Below are 16,853 nucleotides of genomic sequence, written 5' to 3'. Positions count from 1 at the left end.
TTGATCATGTGACCATGGGGACTCTGCAACAGTTGTAAGGGTGAAAAACAAGTCATAAGTCACTTTTTCAGTTCCATGATAGGTTTGATTGGCTACTAAACGAATGTTTGTAAGTCAAGGACTACCTATAAAGTCTCTTTAAGGCTGGAATTGGGAATAAATAGGGAATATTGGAAATTGCCAAAATAGCGACCCATTTTATAATGAGCGGAATTAAGGCGCTCTTTGAAGGATACAAAAAGTTTCTTCCCAGTTTTTTCACCAACTGGGTTGAGTTGCTGTTTATTTATTTATTAGATGTTTTATACCTCCTTTATTACTTTGTAATAAGTAATTTATTGAGGACATACCTAATACATATTTTCCCCACAACAACACTGACGGAAAGGGATCAGCCCAAAGTCACCCAGCCAACTTCGACACCTAAGGCAGAACTAGAACTCACAGTCTCCTGGTGATCAGCCCAAAGTCACCCAGCTGGCTTTCATGCCAAAAGTGGGATTAGAATTCACAATCACAATCTCGTGACGATTGGTCCAAGGAGCCTCGGAGAGTCACGAACCAATTAAGTGAACTAATTGTCTTCTACAAACTCCACTCCCCTTTTGCTCCTCTTTTATTTCCTCTGGGAGGGGCCATTCATCATCCACCTGTGGCCTTACTCCCAAGTCGTCCCTTGTTCCTTAGTTATTCCCTTCGTCTGGCAACTCTGCACATGCGCACACTGGGAACAGGCTCCAGCTGTTCTTCTGCCTCACTGATCTCTGACTCCGAAGGCAGCTGATAACTGTCAGACGGCCCTGGCCCCCTCTCTGCCTCCGACACAGAGCCCTCCTCCGAGCCTTCCCCAGACTCCAGGACTGGCCCATCTTCCTCCCCAACCTCCTCACTGTCCGAATCCATTGGCTGCTGGCGGGCCACAACAACTACCTGTAGTATCTTGGCAGAGATATTTTTTTTAAACTGATGGCCCTGGTTTTTGCAAACCCAGGGACTTATGCCTCAAATATACTGTAATCACTTCAAGATTATGGACATTATCATAATCAGGTGTTGCCTAGGTGATTTCATCACACAATGTTCTTCTACCTACCTTCTTCTTTCTCTAGGTTTCTTCTCCAGCGGGACTACAGCTTTTTGAAGGACATCAACGTCTGGCCCCCGTTTGTCATCATCGGGGTCTACTGTTCCACTCTCTCAGCCGCCATGAGCAACCTCATCGGGGCCTCACGGATCCTTTACGCTTTGGCCAAAGATGACCTCTTCGGTGAGTAACCAGAGAAGAACATAGCAAGGCAACTTGAAGACTTGCGGACTTCAACACCCAGAATTCCTCAGCCAGCCATGCTGGCTGAGGAATTCTGGGAGTTGAAGTCCGCAAGTCTTACAGTTTGTCAGGCTTGGAGGCCGGTTGAGGAATTCTGGGAGTTGAAGTCTGCAAGTCTTAAAGTTGCCAGGTTTGGAGTCTGGCTGAGGGATTCTGGGAGTTAAAGTCCTCAAGTCTTAAAATTGCCAGCCTTAGAGGCTGACTGGGGAATTCTGGGAGTTGAAGTCCGCAAGTCTTAAAGTTGACAGGTTTGGAGTCTGGCTGAGGGATTCTGGGAGTTAAAGTCCTCAAGTCTTAAAATTGCCAGCCTTGGAGGCTGACTAGGGAATTCTGGGAGTTGAAGTCCTCAAGTCTTAAAGTTGCCAGGTTTGGAGTCTGGCTGAGGGATTCTGGGAGTTAAAGTCCTCAAGTCTTAAAGTTGCCAGGTTTGGAGACCCCTGCTCTAGAAAAGCAGCCTTTTGTCACTCAAGAAAGCTTGGGACTCCATCACATCGTAAGTGTTGTGGAATCAGTAGGCCAAATTCCCAAAGGTGTTTTTTTTTCAAGAGGCAACAGAACTTTCTGGTTTTTCTTTGAAGAGGTTTCGCTTCTCATCCACGAAGCTTCTTCAGCTCTGAGTGGATGGTGGGGAATGGAAGGATTGATACTCCTTGCAGACAAAGTTAGTCATTTGCATCCTTTTTAGAGGGTCGTTGAGGCCACTTGGAGGTTTTTTCTGTGTCCTCAGAGTCCCCCGAGTGGTGCAAATGGGGGATGGAGCCTTCTTGGAACTGCTGTGCTACTTTTGCTTGTTAGAAGGTCACAAAAGGGGATCACATGACCCCCGGACACTGCAAACCGTCGTAAATATGAGTCGGTTGCCAAGCATCTGGATTTTGATCACATGACCATGGGATGCTGAAACCTTTGAAATATGAAAAATGGTCGTAATTCCCATTACTCAGTGCCTTCGTAACTTCAGATGGTCACTAAACGAATGGTTGTAAGTCGAGGACTACCTGTATTTACTTCTTGAATTTCTTGTACCGTACAAAATTGACCCCCTATCTCCAGCTTTTGTGTATTATTCTATTATGTTCTTTCTCTACATTTTTACTTTCTATAAGTCTTTACTGCTTCTGTCCATGTCTTCAATGTCATACAGTAAATAAATAAATAAATAAATAATTGTGTGTGTGGGGGGGGGAGTGGTATGTTCACAGCAAGCCACAACGCATGAACCCAGTGAGAAATGTTGCCACCAACAGCACATGGCCCAGGTTGCAGTGGTGAAATTCAATTTTTTTTACTACCGGTTCTGAGGGCGTGGCTTGGTAGGCGTGGCAGGGAAAGGATACTGCAAAATCCCCATTCCCAGGGGGAGGATACTGCAAAATCTCCATTCCCAGGGGGAGGATACTGCAAAATCTCCATTCCCAGGGAAAGGATACTGCAAAATCCCCATTCCCAGGGGGAGGATACTGTAAAATCCCCATTCCCAGGGGGAGGATACTGCAAAATCGCCATTCCCAGGGGAAGGATACTGTAAAATCTCCATTCCTGCCCCATTCCTGGGGGAAGGATACTGCAAAATCCCCATTTCCACCCCACTCCAGGGGAAGGATAGTGCAAAATCTCCATTCCCAGGGGGAGGATACTGCAAAATCTCCATTTCCTCCCCACTCCAGGGGGAGGATACTGCAAAATTGCCATTCCCAGGGGAAGGATACTGCAAAATCTCCATTCCTGCCCCATTCCTGGGGGAAGGATACTGCAAAATCCCCATTTCCACCCCACTCCAGGGGAAGGATACTGCAAAATCTCCATTCCCAGGGGGAGGATACTGTAAAATCTCCATTCCCAGGGGAAGGATATTGCCAAATCTCCATTCCCTCCCCACTTCAGGGGGAGGATACTGTAAAACCCCATTCCCAGGGGGAGGATACTGCAAAATCGCCATTCCCAGGGGAAGGATACTGCAAAATCTCCATTCCTGCCCCATTCCTGGGGGAAGGATACTGCAAAATCCCCATTTCCACCCCACTCCAGGGGAAGGATACTGCAAAATCTCCATTCCTGCCCCATTCTTGGGGGAAGGATACTGCAAAATCGCCATTCCCAGCCCACTCGGGGGCCAGCCAGAGGTGGCATTTGCTGGTTCTCCGAACTACTCAAAATTTCCGCTACCGGTTCTCCAGAACCTGTCAGAACCTGCTGAATTTCACCCCTGCCCAGTTGTGATTGATCCGTGATGCGTGAGATGGGGTTTCTGACTAAAAGAATAACGTGGAGTTTGGATGAGCGACGATTCACTCAGGCAGCCAGGGCTCCTCTTGAAAAAGCTAGGCCTGGCCAGGCGAGTTGATGGATGGGGCACCACTCAGAAAGCCACGGTTACGAGCAGCGGAGAAGTTGAATGAATCACCGCAAAAAGAAGTCAAGGCCATCCAATTTGTGCCGTATGAAAACTCCCCATGCCTCTGCTGTTGAGCTCAACCCCAAGGAAGTTTTATTTTCTTTTACTTTATGAGTGGAAAGAAGAATTGGAACATTAGTTGAGGAAAACCATTTCTAGCCTGCCCAGTAGTGGATGAAACTGATCTCCTTCATAAGCCTGCCATATATAATTTTTTTCCCAAAAAGAAAGAAACATATACACCTCTTTGAGCATTTTCCCCAGCACAAATCTCTCTCTCTCTCTGCTTTATTTCGGCGGCCGTAGCAATATCTCCAGCTGCAGTTAGAGAATTTCTTTACTCATTATTTTATGATGTCTGGATTGACCCTAATAAAGCATTGCCCTAGTGAGGATTTTGGACTTCTCTGGAAACACCAGGAACATATATTTTTCTAGCAAATGGCCAGGAAGGCAGGCGAGGTATGCCCAAGAACGGTGTTCGGAAAAGCCAAGAAATCTGCACATCGCATGGCTACCCAGAGAGAGGGTGGAATTACAGTTTTAATAAATAAAATTTCTGCCCTTCAGACCTAACAAAGTCCGCTTGAAGTTTGCCGGAATATAAATGCACCGTAATAAAGAACATATCCATTGTCTCTTTGTTTTCCCATCACAATAAAAAAACAAAGAGTTAATAAAGTCACAGAATTGTCAGGCAGAAATGACCAAAAAACCCTCCTTTGATAAGTATAAAAGCTTTCTCTGGGGCACCCAAGAAATAGGAACTTGGGCTTTGTGCATCAGGAAAATGGGCTCCACATTTGGGGGCCTCTACTTAAATGGGGTGGATGGGGTTAAAATGGGACGTGGCGGCTCAGTGGCTAAGATGCTGAGCTTGTCGATCAGAAAGGCAGTTCGAATCCCTAGCGCTGCGTAACGGAGTGAGCTCCCATTCCTTGTCCCAGCTTCTGCCAACCTAGCAGTTCGAAAGCACGTAACAAATGCAAGTAGAAAAACAGGAACCACCTTTGGTGGGAAGGTCACAGCGTTCCGTGCGCCTTTGGTGTTGAGTCATGCCGGCCACATGACCACGGAGACGTCTTCGGAGAGCGCCGGCTCTTCGGCTTTGAAACGGAGATGAGCACCGCCCCCTAGAGTTGGGAACGACTAGCACATATATGCAAGGGGAACCTTTACCTTTACTTAAAAGGAGTTTTCCTCTCTCATCCTATTGCCCTGGATAATATTTTCTGACAGCCATGATTTATAGTCAGGGGAGGAAGCAAAAGCCATAGTGGCACTGATTATGTTACCTAGTTAGGTAATAAAACGTCTGCAAGAAAACCACCGTGCTCAGAGAGCACCAAGGACCACACAAAAACTGAATTAAAGTGTGTGCAGTTTCTTATTAAATTAAAAACCGTTCAGTTAGTCCAACCCTTTATGGATTATACCTTCCGTAGAAAAGCTATGTATTCAGGTACTTCTCAACATACAAGAATTCATTTAGTGACCATTCGTAGTTACAGTGGCACTGAAAAAAGGAATTTAGGAGCAGTTTTCACACTTTTCGCCATCCCCATGGTTATGTGATCAAAACTCAGGTGCTTGGCAAATGACTCGTATTTATGACGGTTGTAGCATCCCAGGATCCGTTTTTGCGACCTTCTGACAAGCAAAGTCACTGGGGGAGTCAGATTCGCTTAACAACCGTGTGGTTGACTTAACAACTGCAGTGATTCATTTAACAACTGTGGCAAGAAAAAACTGGCAAAACTCACCTAACAAATGTTTCACTTAGCAGCAGAAATCTTGCCTTTGTTTGTGGCCGTTAGGTCGAGGACTACCTGTATGGGGCGGGTCAGAAGAGAGGCTGAAAATATATCTGCAGACTTTTCACATTCTGACACAAACTGCGGGTAGTTCTCAACTTATGAACACAATTGAGCCCAACATGTGTTGCTAAGTGAGATGTTTGTGAAGTTAGCTTTGTCCCATTTTCCGACTTTTCTTGCCATGTTTGTTAAGTGAATCACCGCAGTTGTTAAATTAGTAACACAGTTGTGAGGGGATTAGCTTTCCTTATCAGAAGGGCGCAAAAGGGGATCAAATGAAACACCCCTCCCACGGACACTGCAGCCGTCATAAATGTAAATTGGTTGTCAAGAATCCGGAATGCAAATCACGTGACTATGGAGATGCTGCACCGGTCGTAAGTATGAAAAATGGTCATAAGGCACTTTTTTCAAACGCTGTTGTAATTTCGAATGGTCACTAAGTGAACTGTTGTAAGTCGAGGAATACCTGTATTTCAATTCTTTCCCTCAGGATGGGGCTACAGTGCATTGTATGCCAAAATAACTAGACACGGGGGCAATTTCTTCCCTTGTGCCATTACTTTGAGGAACACCTCATTTTGCAGCTCACAAAGGTGTGTGTGTGTGTGTGTGTGTGTGTGTTGTGGCCCGCCAGCAGAGTTGGCAGCAGATTCGGAGAGTGAGGAGGTTGGGGAGGAACCTGGGCCAGTCCTGGAGTCTGGGGAAGGCTCTGATGAGGGCTCTGTGTCGGAGGCAGAGAGGGGGCCAGAGCCGTATGCCAGTTCTCAGCTGCCTTCAGAGTCAGACATCAGTGAGGCAGAAGAACAGCTGGAGCCTATTCCCAGTGTGTGCATGCGCAGAGTTGCCAGACGAAGGGAACAACTAAGGAACAAGGGACGACTTGGGATTAAGGCCACAGGTCGACAATGGGTGGCCCCTCCCAGAGGAAATAAAAGAGGAGCGAAAGGGGAGTGGAGTTTGCAGGAGACCATTAGTTCGCTTCATTGGTTCGTGACTCTCCAAGTTCTGCAGATCTCGGCCTGGCAGCTCTCCAAGCCAGAGAAGGTCTGTGACTGTAAATCCTCCCTTGAAAGACTTGGCTGGATGTGAATGAGCAGAATCCACAGTCAATTAATAAAAGGGGGTTTTGTCAGGACAAGGAGTTTGCTTCCTGCTCTTGGGAAACCTCGGTCAGAACTGTCTGTGTGTGTAATATTAATATTTTTATTACTATATTGTATTATTTTGCAAGTACACTGAATGCTTCTGTGCCAGAGACAATTTCCTTGTGTACTTGGCCAAATAATAATAATGTACAGGTAGTCCTTGTCTTAGGACAGTTCATTTAGTGACTGTTCAAAGTTAAAACAGCACTGGAAAAAAGTGACTTAGCACCCTTTTTTACACTTGCGACAGTTGCAGCTTCCCCATGACCACGTGATCCAAATTCAAATGGCAACTGTCTCCTATCTATGACGGTTGCGATGTCCCTGTCTCACGGAATCGCCCTTTGGCGAACTTTTCACTTAACAACCCCTTTACTAACTTAAACCTGCAGCGGTTCACTTAACAACCGTGGCAAGGAAGTTCATAAAACGGCGGCAACGTTCACGTACCAAACATTTCACTTAGCGACATAAACTTGGGGCTCGATTGCTCTGAAAAGAAACACTCTTAATAAAAGAAAACCAGGCTTTTATTTCTAAGTTTTCCAAGTTTTGCGGGGCCTAAGAAGGAGAAGCCTTGAAGTGAGAAGTTACAGAGCCCTGGACATTTTTCTCTTGTCTGAGGAAATAGGCTTTGAAATGGCAACGAGCAAAATGTGCCAAGGAGCGTAACGTGTCAAATATTGGGGCGAAAATACCTACATGGCACAAATGAGCCGATAGGTATTGAAGTGAACGGTAACCCAAAAAGTATAGCTCGGTGCAAAGAGTGATCTGGTGCGTAGGCGCTCTAAATCAAAAGAAGAAGAAAAAGCAATTTCCCACTTGGGGCTCATTAGGAAAGAATTGTTATACTAGGTCCACAGGTGGCATTCAGAGCCCTTTCAGTTGGCACGTCGCCCCATTTCAGCTCTGCCATGCATGTTTGCCAGTAGTGGGTTTCAATTTTTTTTACAACTTATTCTGTAGGTGTGGCCTGTTTTGTGGGAGTGGCTTGGCGGTCATGTGACCGGGAGTGGGTGGGAGTAGCTTGGTGATCATGTGACCAGGTGGGAGTAGCTTGGCAGTCATGTGACTGAGTGGGAGTGGCTTGGCAGTTATGTAACCGAGTGGGAGCGGCTTGGCAGTCATGTGACTGGGTGGGAGTGGCCAAGTCGATGCCACTGAATTCTTTGCCCCAAAGAATGACGTACAAAAAGAAGCTATAAAAAAAGGAAATGTATTATTTTGTGCACTTTCTACTTAAATAAGAATAAAATAAGTGCACAAAACAATAAAACAGCTTCTAACAGAGGAAATTTGGCTGTCCTTGCCGGTCTTCAACATTACTGACCACCTTACGCACACACTTCCAGCCCCTCTGCCTCTTCCCTCTTCCTGGATTCACTCAAAGTTTTAAAAACTCACAGCCTGTGCACAGCACACACTCTTCTAGCAGCCCCTCTGCCTCTTCCCTCTTCCCCAACATCCTCCCCCCCTCAACCCCATCTACTCACCAGTTCTTTCTTCTTCTCGTTCTTCTGAGAACTTTTTGGCAGCATGGTGCGGATGGGCAGGGCGAGTGAAAGAGCGAACGAGGGGAGGGAGTGTTCTGGTACGAGGCCTCCTAACCAACAGGTACGGGAAGTCACGCTAAATTTCACCATCCGGTACGGCCGTACTGGTCCGTACTGATTGAAACCCACCCCTGATGCATGCAGAACCCACCCTGGCCAGGTGATTCTTGGGGCTCTGCTGTGCATGCGCGGGGAGAGGCGTACATGTGGGAGTAGCGTGTGCATGGCAGCGCAGGGGGTGTCACACATGCATTGCATTATGGGTATGTGCGCCAGGGGTGGGTTCCGGATTCTACTGCTGGTTTGTGCTTCGGGCAATGCTCATGCATGCTTGATGCGCAATGCACACACATGCGCAGTATGTTTTTTAACAATATGCGCAGAACCAAAAAACAAGATAGAACCAGTTTGGGGGCGTGGCCAGCTGAATTACTACATACTCGGCCGAACCGGTGCGAACCGCTAGGAACCAACCTCTGGTGTGCGCACATGCACACTTTTGGCTCTCAGCACCAAAAAAGTTAACCATTATTGTACTAAGTAGTCCTTGACTTATGACAATGTTTCTGTACCTTAGCAACTTTAATATGTCTGGAGTTCAATTTCCAGAATTCAACAGACATCATAGTTAAAGTTGAAGTCCTATAATCCTAAAATGCTAAGTTTAGAAACACCGAACCAAATTTTAGAATTGCAGAACTGAATGAAGCACATACACATGCAAGCAGGGCCGCCGAGAGGATGATTAAGTGTTGGAACAAGACTAATATGGGGCCCCTCACCTACACATGGACACATAAATCAATAATGTCATAATTGTACATGTATTAATTGCACTCAAAGATACTTGCAAAATATATTCAAAAGAGGACATTGGAGTTAGTTTCGCTTGTTTTGCATTTAATTTTGTTTTGCATTTATTATTTATTTATTATTAATTTTGTTTTGCATTTAATGCCAAATTGAAAAAGGATTTGGTCGCCCCCTTTTTCTTAATCTCATCGCGTTTCTGTTTTTACTTGCGTTTTTGAGCTCCCGTTTTTTAAGGCAACCTTTCATCGCCATTCATACATTGAAATGAAATATAAAATACATTGGTAAACGAAATGAAACTGAACTTGCAAACTGAAATAAATAAGTAATGAAATTAAAATTCAACAAACAACATAAATAACTGTTCACGGAGATTCAGCTTAATGGAGGTTATGTCAAACAAGGCTGCAAGGCGGTTTTGCTCTACACACAAAGTATAGAGCAGTGATGGCTAAGCTTTTTTGGATCGCGGGGCAAAAGCGGGGGGGGAGTGCAGGGGGGTCATGCGCTGGCGGGCCACATCCATAATGCTATGCGGGCAACCCCTCGCGTGCATGTGTGTGCCCTCCCTGCTCACATGCGCACGCGATCAGCACTCCCCCTCGCTTTCGCGGTGCTTTTTTTGCCCTCCCCAGGCTTCCCCCAGAGCCCCTCCGGAAGCTTCAGGAGCTTCCCTGAAGCCTCCGGAGGGCGAAAAATGGCCCTACGGGCAACCCAGAAGTTCAGGAACAGTGACTTCCAGTTTCTCTGTACAGCCATTTTTTGCCCTCCGAAGCCTTCAGGGAAGCCTTCCAAAGGCAAAAATTCCTGAATTTTCGGTTTGCCCGTAGGGCTTGTTTTTCGTGCTCCGGAGGCTTCAAGGATGCCTCCGGAGGGCGAAAAACGGCCTTAAAAGGAGGCCAAAATCAGCTGGAGCCGAGAGGGCAATACCTCGTGTGCCCTACCAAATGGCTCTGCGTGCCGCCTGTGGCACACATGCCCTAGGTTTGCCATCATTGGTATAGACTCTATACTATAGAGTGTGAAGTGTATATCCAGTATTGTTTTTCCTTTTAAAAATTTGGGTTTGTAATTTTTTTTTTAAATGTCCCCTTTGAGCTCCATGGGCCCCAGAACAATGTAGCGGCTGCACCCCCCTCTCCTCAAGCCTGCATACACGTAGTCCTCGACTTACGGCTGGAGTCAGAGCCCAAAATTTCCACTGTTAAGCGAGACAGTTGTTAAGTGAACTTTGCCCCATTTTACGATCCTTTTTCTGTAGTTGTTTTGTGAATCATTGCTGTTGTTAAGTCAGTAAGATGGCTGTTGAGTGAATCTGGCTTCCCCATGGTCAGAAGGTCGCAAAAGGGGACAACGTGACCCCGGGACGCTGCAACCGTCATAAGTATGAATCAGCTATCCAGCCTCTGAATTTTGATCACCTGATCATGGGGATGCTGTATCAGTCATAAGTGAGGAAGCTGGTTGTAAGCCGCTTTTTTCAATCATAAGTGAGGAAACCGGTCGTAAGCCCCTGTTATAACGTCTGACGGTCACTAAATGAACTATTCTACGTCAGGCTATCTGTATAGTGGATTTTTTCGCAGTGTTTTAGCCCTTCTCTCCAGCTAAAATTACAAGAGCCACAGTGGCTAGAGTGCAGTACTGCAGGCCACTTCTGCTGCCTGCCGGCTGCCTGCAATTTGGCAGTTCGAATCCCACCAGGCTCAAGGTTGACTCAGCCTCCCGTCCTTCCGAGGTGGGTCAAATGAGGACCCAGATTGTTGGGGGAAAGAGGCTGACTTTGTAAACCGCTTAGAGAGGGCTGTAAAGCATTGTAAAGCGGTGTATAAGTCTAAGGAGTATCGCTATGTAAAACACTACGAAGCAATATATAAGTGTAAGTGCTATGTAGAGCACTATGAAGTGGTGTATAAGGCTAAGTGCTATTGCTATTGCAAGCTAACTCTGCCTACCACCAGCAGTTCGATCCTGACCAGCTCAAGACTCAGCCTCCCGTCCTTCCGAAGTGGGTCAAATGAGGACCCAGATTGTTGGGGGAAAGAGGCTGATTCTGTAAACTGCTTAGAGAGGGCTGTAAAAGCACTGTAAAGCAGTGTATAAGTCTAAGTGCTATCGCTATAACAGTATGATAGATGTATACAGGTACTCTTCGACTTACATCCGTTCATTTAGTGACTGTTCAAAGTTACAGTGGGCCTGAAAAATATGACTTGCGATCGTTTTTCACATTTGTAGCATCCCTATGATCACATGATCAAAATTCAGACACTTGGCAACTGGTTCATATTTATGACGGTCGCAGTGTCCCGGGATCACGTGATCCCCTTTTGCGACCTTCTGACAAGCCAAGTCAGTGGGGAAGCCAGATTCACTCAACAACCATGCTACTAACTTAACTGCTGCAGTGATTCACATAACGACTACGGAAAAAGGATCGTAAAATGGGGCAAAGTTCACTTAACAACCAGGTTACTGACTGCAGTGATTCCTTTAAACACCCGTGGCAAGAAAAGTTGTAAAATAGGGCAAAACTCGCTTAACCAATGTCCCCCTTAACAACAGAAATGTTGGGCTCCATTGTGGTCGTAAGTCGAGGACTACCTCCATAAAGTTCTACATGGTGCCGAGAACGTTAGAGAAGGCAAAAAAATAATAATTCCCTTCTTATATTACAACTGCAGTTCATCTCATGAAGCTAAATGGGCCCTGATTGAGGGCATACAAAAGGAAGGATAATTTTACTCATCATGCAACTGGCTTGTGGAGTTCCCTACCCCAAGTAGTAAACACGGCTAAGGATTTTGAGACTCTGGACATATTGACCGAGAATAAAGGCTCCCACTTTGTTTTTAGTTATTATGTTAGATAATTATGAATCCATCAGGTTCTTGGAAAATGTGCATCTTGTTCTTTTCCTTTCTTTGGCAGAAAGAGATATTCTGTTCTTAGAGAGTGCCTGACCTCTCATTTTTTAGGGGAAAAAACCCCATGCAATCATACTTTTTAAAATTAGGGCTGGTAATACCTAAACTGGGGAGAACTAGTTAAATTTTTCACCTTTTTAACACCGCTTGTGAGATGGAAACTTTAGAATAGAATAACAGAGTTGGAAGGGACCTTGGAGGTCTTCTAGTCCAACCCCCTGCCTAGGCAGGAAACCCTATACCACTTCAGCCAAATGGCTATCCAACCTCTTCTTAAAGACTTCCAGTATTGGGGCATTCATTACTTCTGGAGGCAAGTTCTTCCACTGATTCATTGTTCTGACCGTCAGGAAATGTCTTCTTAGTTCTAAGTTGCTTCTCTCCTTGATTAGTTTCCACCCGTTGCTTTTTGTCCTGCCTTCAGGTGCTTTGGAGAATAGCTTGACTCCCTCTTCTTTGTGGCAACCCCTGAGATATTGAAACACTGCTATCCTGTCTCCCCTGGTCCTTCTTTTCATTAAACTAGACCAGTGGTGGGCAACCTTTTTTTTCAACTGAGCCAAATCTCGCCAAAACCACGATTGAAATTTATTTTGAGAGCCACATTTTTAAAACCGAAAATACATAGGATGGTACACTGTTTTTAGTTTCAATAAACTCTGGCATTTGGAGCACGCAAGTCTTAAAGCTGTCAAGTTGCAAGACCCTTGCACCCCTAACCCTTTAGAAAAAAAAACCCAGGGTCTTCAAACCTGACAGCTTGAAGACTTGTGGACTTCAACTCCCAGAATTCTGAGAATTGAAGTCCACCAAGGGCATCAATCATATTAGCCCAGGGATCTGCAAAATTGGCTCTTAAGACTGGTGGACTTCAACTCCCAGAATTCTGAGAATTGAAGTCCACCAGTCTTAAAACAGCCAACTTTGCAGACCTCTGTGTTAGCCCAAAGCCTGGCGCTGGGCGGGCCTTGCTCCCCCATTGGTGGAGCCCCAAGAAGCGAGGAGGGAGAAAAAGAGACGGAGGCCAAGGAGCTTCTCCCCCCCCCCCCCGCAAAAATCTTATCAGGGAGCCGGCGGGCAGTAGCAAATTAACTGATCACGCGGCGTGATCGGCTAATTTGCTACTGCCCGCCCGGCTCCCCGGTTAGATTTTTGCTGGGAGAAGGTGGGGGGGAAGCTCCTTAGCCTCAGTTTCTTTTTCTGCCTCCTTTCCCTTTTTTCTTTTCAAGCGCCCCTTTCCCTTTTTTCTTTTCGACCCACAATGATTAGGGAGGATCCTGAAGCGAGGAGGGAGAAAAAGAAACGGAGGCTAAGGAGCTTCCCCCCCCGCCTCCTCCCAGCAAAAATCTAACCGGGGAGCCGGGCGGGCAGTAGCAAATTAGCCGATCACGCCGCGTGATCAGTTAATTTGCTACTGCCCGCCGGCTCCCTGATAAGATTTTTGCTGGGAGGAGGCGGGGGGGGAAGCTCCTTAGCCTCCGTTTCTTTTTCTCCCTCCTCGCTTCAGGATCCTCCCTAATCATTGTGGGTCGAAAAGAAAAAAGGGAAAGGGGCGCTTGTTTTGAAGTGCCCGAGAGGAGGGAGGGGAGCGGGAGCCCGGCACACAGAAGAGCCACATTAAAGTGTGTAAAGAGCCGCATGTGGCTCGCGAGCCGCAGCTTGCCGACCACTGAACTAGACCTACCCAGTTCCTAGAACTATTTCTCATATGTTTTAGCCTCCAGTCCCCTAATCCTCTTTGTTGCTCTTCTCTGCACTCTTTCTAGAGTCTCCACATCTTTTCTACATCGTGGCGACCAGAACTGAATGCAAATATTCCAAGTGTGGCCTTACCAAGGCCTTATAAAGTGGTATTAACACTTCACGTGATCCTGATTCTATCCCTCTGTTGATGCAGCCTAGAACTGTGTTGGCTTTTTTGGCAGCTGCTGCACACGGCTGGCTCCTATTTAAACGGTTCTCCACTAGGACTCCAAGATCCCTTTCACAGTTACTACTATTGAGCCAGGTACCACCTATACTGTACCTGTGCATTTCGTTTTTCTTAAACCTTTAGTGTTTCTCAACCTTGGCAATTTTAAGATCTGTGGACTTCAACTCCCAGAATTCCCCAGCCAGTCGAAGTCCACATATCTTCAGAGGAATTCTGGGAGTTGAGGTCCACAGATCTTAAAGTTGCAGCGGTTGAGAAACTCTGATCTAAAGGACTAGATTTGATTAAAAAGGCTTTCTGCCGGGATCTTCTGGAGCTCTGTAGAAAAATCTTCCCCAATTAATTATGCCAAACAGAAATGTTTATACAACCATCGATCCTAATGGAATATTTCTTTTTCTCTCTCTCTCTCTGCCCTGCCTGGCCTTGTGATAAAGGCAAAGTTTTGGGCCCAGCGAAGCGGACATCGGCTGGTGGAAACCCCTGGGTAGCTGTCATCTTCTCCTGGATCCTTGTACAGGTGAATTCAGTGCTTCCTCCCTCTCCTGTCCTTCTATGTGTTCACACGACATGCATAGCCAGGGAACTGTTCTGACCGAGGCATCCCGAGAGCATGAAGCAAACTCCTTGTCCCGACAAAAACCCCTTTTATTAATTGACTGTGATTTCTGCTCACTCACATCTAGCAAAGTCTTTCAAGGGAGGATTTACGGTCACAGACCTTCTCTGGCTTGGAGAGCTGCCAGGCCAAGATCTGCAAAACCTGGCAAGGAGTCTCGGAGAGTCAGGAACCAATTAAGCGAATTAATTGTCCCCTGCAAACTCCACTCCCCTTTCACCCCTCTTTTATTTCCTCTGGGAGGGGCCATTCATTGTCCCCCTGCAACCTTACTCCCAAATCGACTCCTGTTCTTTAGCGCTTCCCTTCGTCTGGCCACTCTGCGCATGCGCACACTGGGAACAGGCTCCAGCTGTTCTTCTGCCTCACTGATGTCTGACTCTGAAGGCAGCTGATAACTGCCAGACGGCCCTGGCCCCCTCTCTGCCTCCGACACAGAGCCCTCATCCGAGCCTTCCCCAGACTCCAGGACTGGCCCATCTTCCTCCCCAACCTCCCCACTGTCCGAATCTGCTGCCATCTCTGCTGGCCGGCCCCAACAGTAACATCTCATCCTATCCATTAGCACAAACCATGATTTTGCTTTCTTGGAGCTTAACCATTTAAAGGAATGACTGGATGCGTTTAGGATTTAGGGGATACAGGTGGTTCTCATCTTACGTCCACAATTGAGCCCAACATTTCTGTTGCTAAGCGAGATGGTTGTTAAGCGAGTTTTGCCCCCATTTTACGACCTTCCTCACCACAGCTGTTAAATAAACCACCGCAGTTGTCAAGCGAGTAACACGTTTGAGAAGCGAATCTAGCTTTCCCACTGATTTGTTTGTCCGAGGGTCGCCAAAGATGATCACATGACCTCAGGCCATTGCAGCCGTCATAAAGATGAACCAGTTGCCAAGGGGGTGAATTTTGACCACGTGACCATGGAGATGCTGCAACAATCATGAGTGTGAAAAAACAGTTGTCCCTTTTTTCCAGTGTCGTAGCTTGGAATACTCACTAAATCAGGGCTGTCCAAACTTGGGAACTTTAAGACTTGTGGACTTCAACTCCCAGAATTCCCCAGCCAGCATGGCTGGGGAATTCTGGGAGTTGAAGTCCACAAGTCTTAAAGTTCCCAAGTTTGGACAGCCCTGCACTAAATGAACAGCTGTGAGCCAAGGACAACTTTCTGGGTGCTGCCCTCTGGTGGTAGGAGGAGAGTTAGCCCCACTGTCATTTAAATGGTAAGCAGTTTTGGAAACTTTGGGAAGAATTTTCAACTTCAACCTGCTGCTCAAAGCAGGAAACCCTCTACCATTTCAGAGAAATGGATGTCCAATGTCTTCTTAAAACCCTCCGGCGTTGAAGCACCCACAACTTCCAGAGGCAGGCCGTTCCACTGACTAGCATATTTTTTGGGAGCATAAGACGCACCAAGATTTTGAAGAGGCAATTTTTTTAAAAAAGGTTTTGCACTCTGCAGACCTCCCAAAAATGGCCTGTTTTTCATGAAAACTGGTATATCCCCCTCCCCCAAAGGGCATGAATAGCCTTTAGGAGGCTTATAGAGTGCTCCTGGGGGCTGGGGGGGGGGCAAAATGGAGCAAAAAACGGCCTGTTTTTCGCTCATTTCTGCCCTCCCCAGCCCCCAGGAGCACTCTGGAAGCCTCCTAAAGGCTCTGCACAGCCATTTTGGGGAGGGGAAGGGGTTTCGGGAGACAGAAAATGCTGTATTCGGTGTATAAGACGCACCCAGATTTTCAGCCTCTTTTTTGAGAGATATAGGTGCGTCTTATACTCCGAAAAATAAGGTAATAGTTTAGCCAATTCCATTGCTTCTGCTGCCCTCACCACTATCCCTGGAACAGCTGCCTGGCACGCCAGATGTTGAGGCTCACCTCTGTTCCTAATCGGTCCACAAAACCCCCCAAAATCTGGTCCTCGACTTATAACAACCTCCATGATTGCCTTAACAACAATGCCCCAAAAGCTTGTAAAGCTTCGGGCGCGATTCACTTAACAACTTCTTCACTTGACAACTTCCTCACTGAACAATGGAAATACTCCTCCCCGTTGTCGTCGTAAGTCGAGGATGACTTGTGAAGGAGCAGGGATAGATGCGAGTCCTTCCCTTTGTGCAAGGGGATGAAATAGCGGAGGAGGCTAAACAATTTGATCGTCATCTGAATCGGGACACGCGATAATTTCTTACCACTTTGGTTGTCATCGCTGAGTCTTCGGATGCCTCTCGAACTGTCGCCCGGAAGACAAAGTGAGATAAAAAATTGCCCTGGCAAGACACGCTGGAAATATGCATCTGTCTATTTTTCTTTTCT

The 16,853-nt window shown here is 46.6% G+C and overlaps 1 protein-coding gene across 1 annotated transcript in view; it reads left to right on the top strand.

The window, feature by feature from the left end:
• Positions 1-16,853, top strand: part of LOC309393623 (solute carrier family 12 member 9-like) — a 134,948-nt gene that overhangs the window by 42,104 nt on the left and 75,991 nt on the right. The window contains exons 7-8 of the mRNA XM_081956038.1: positions 1,110-1,267; positions 14,354-14,436. Coding sequence (XP_081812164.1) covers positions 1,110-1,267; positions 14,354-14,436 — 241 coding nt within the window. The remainder of the gene's footprint in view (positions 1-1,109; positions 1,268-14,353; positions 14,437-16,853) is intronic.

The sequence above is a fragment of the Natrix helvetica genome, assembly GCF_964273705.1.
Source record: "Natrix helvetica genome assembly, chromosome: 5".
Classification (NCBI taxonomy): Eukaryota; Metazoa; Chordata; class Lepidosauria; order Squamata; family Natricidae; genus Natrix; species Natrix helvetica.
This window is presented reverse-complemented; position numbering and strand designations above follow the sequence as displayed.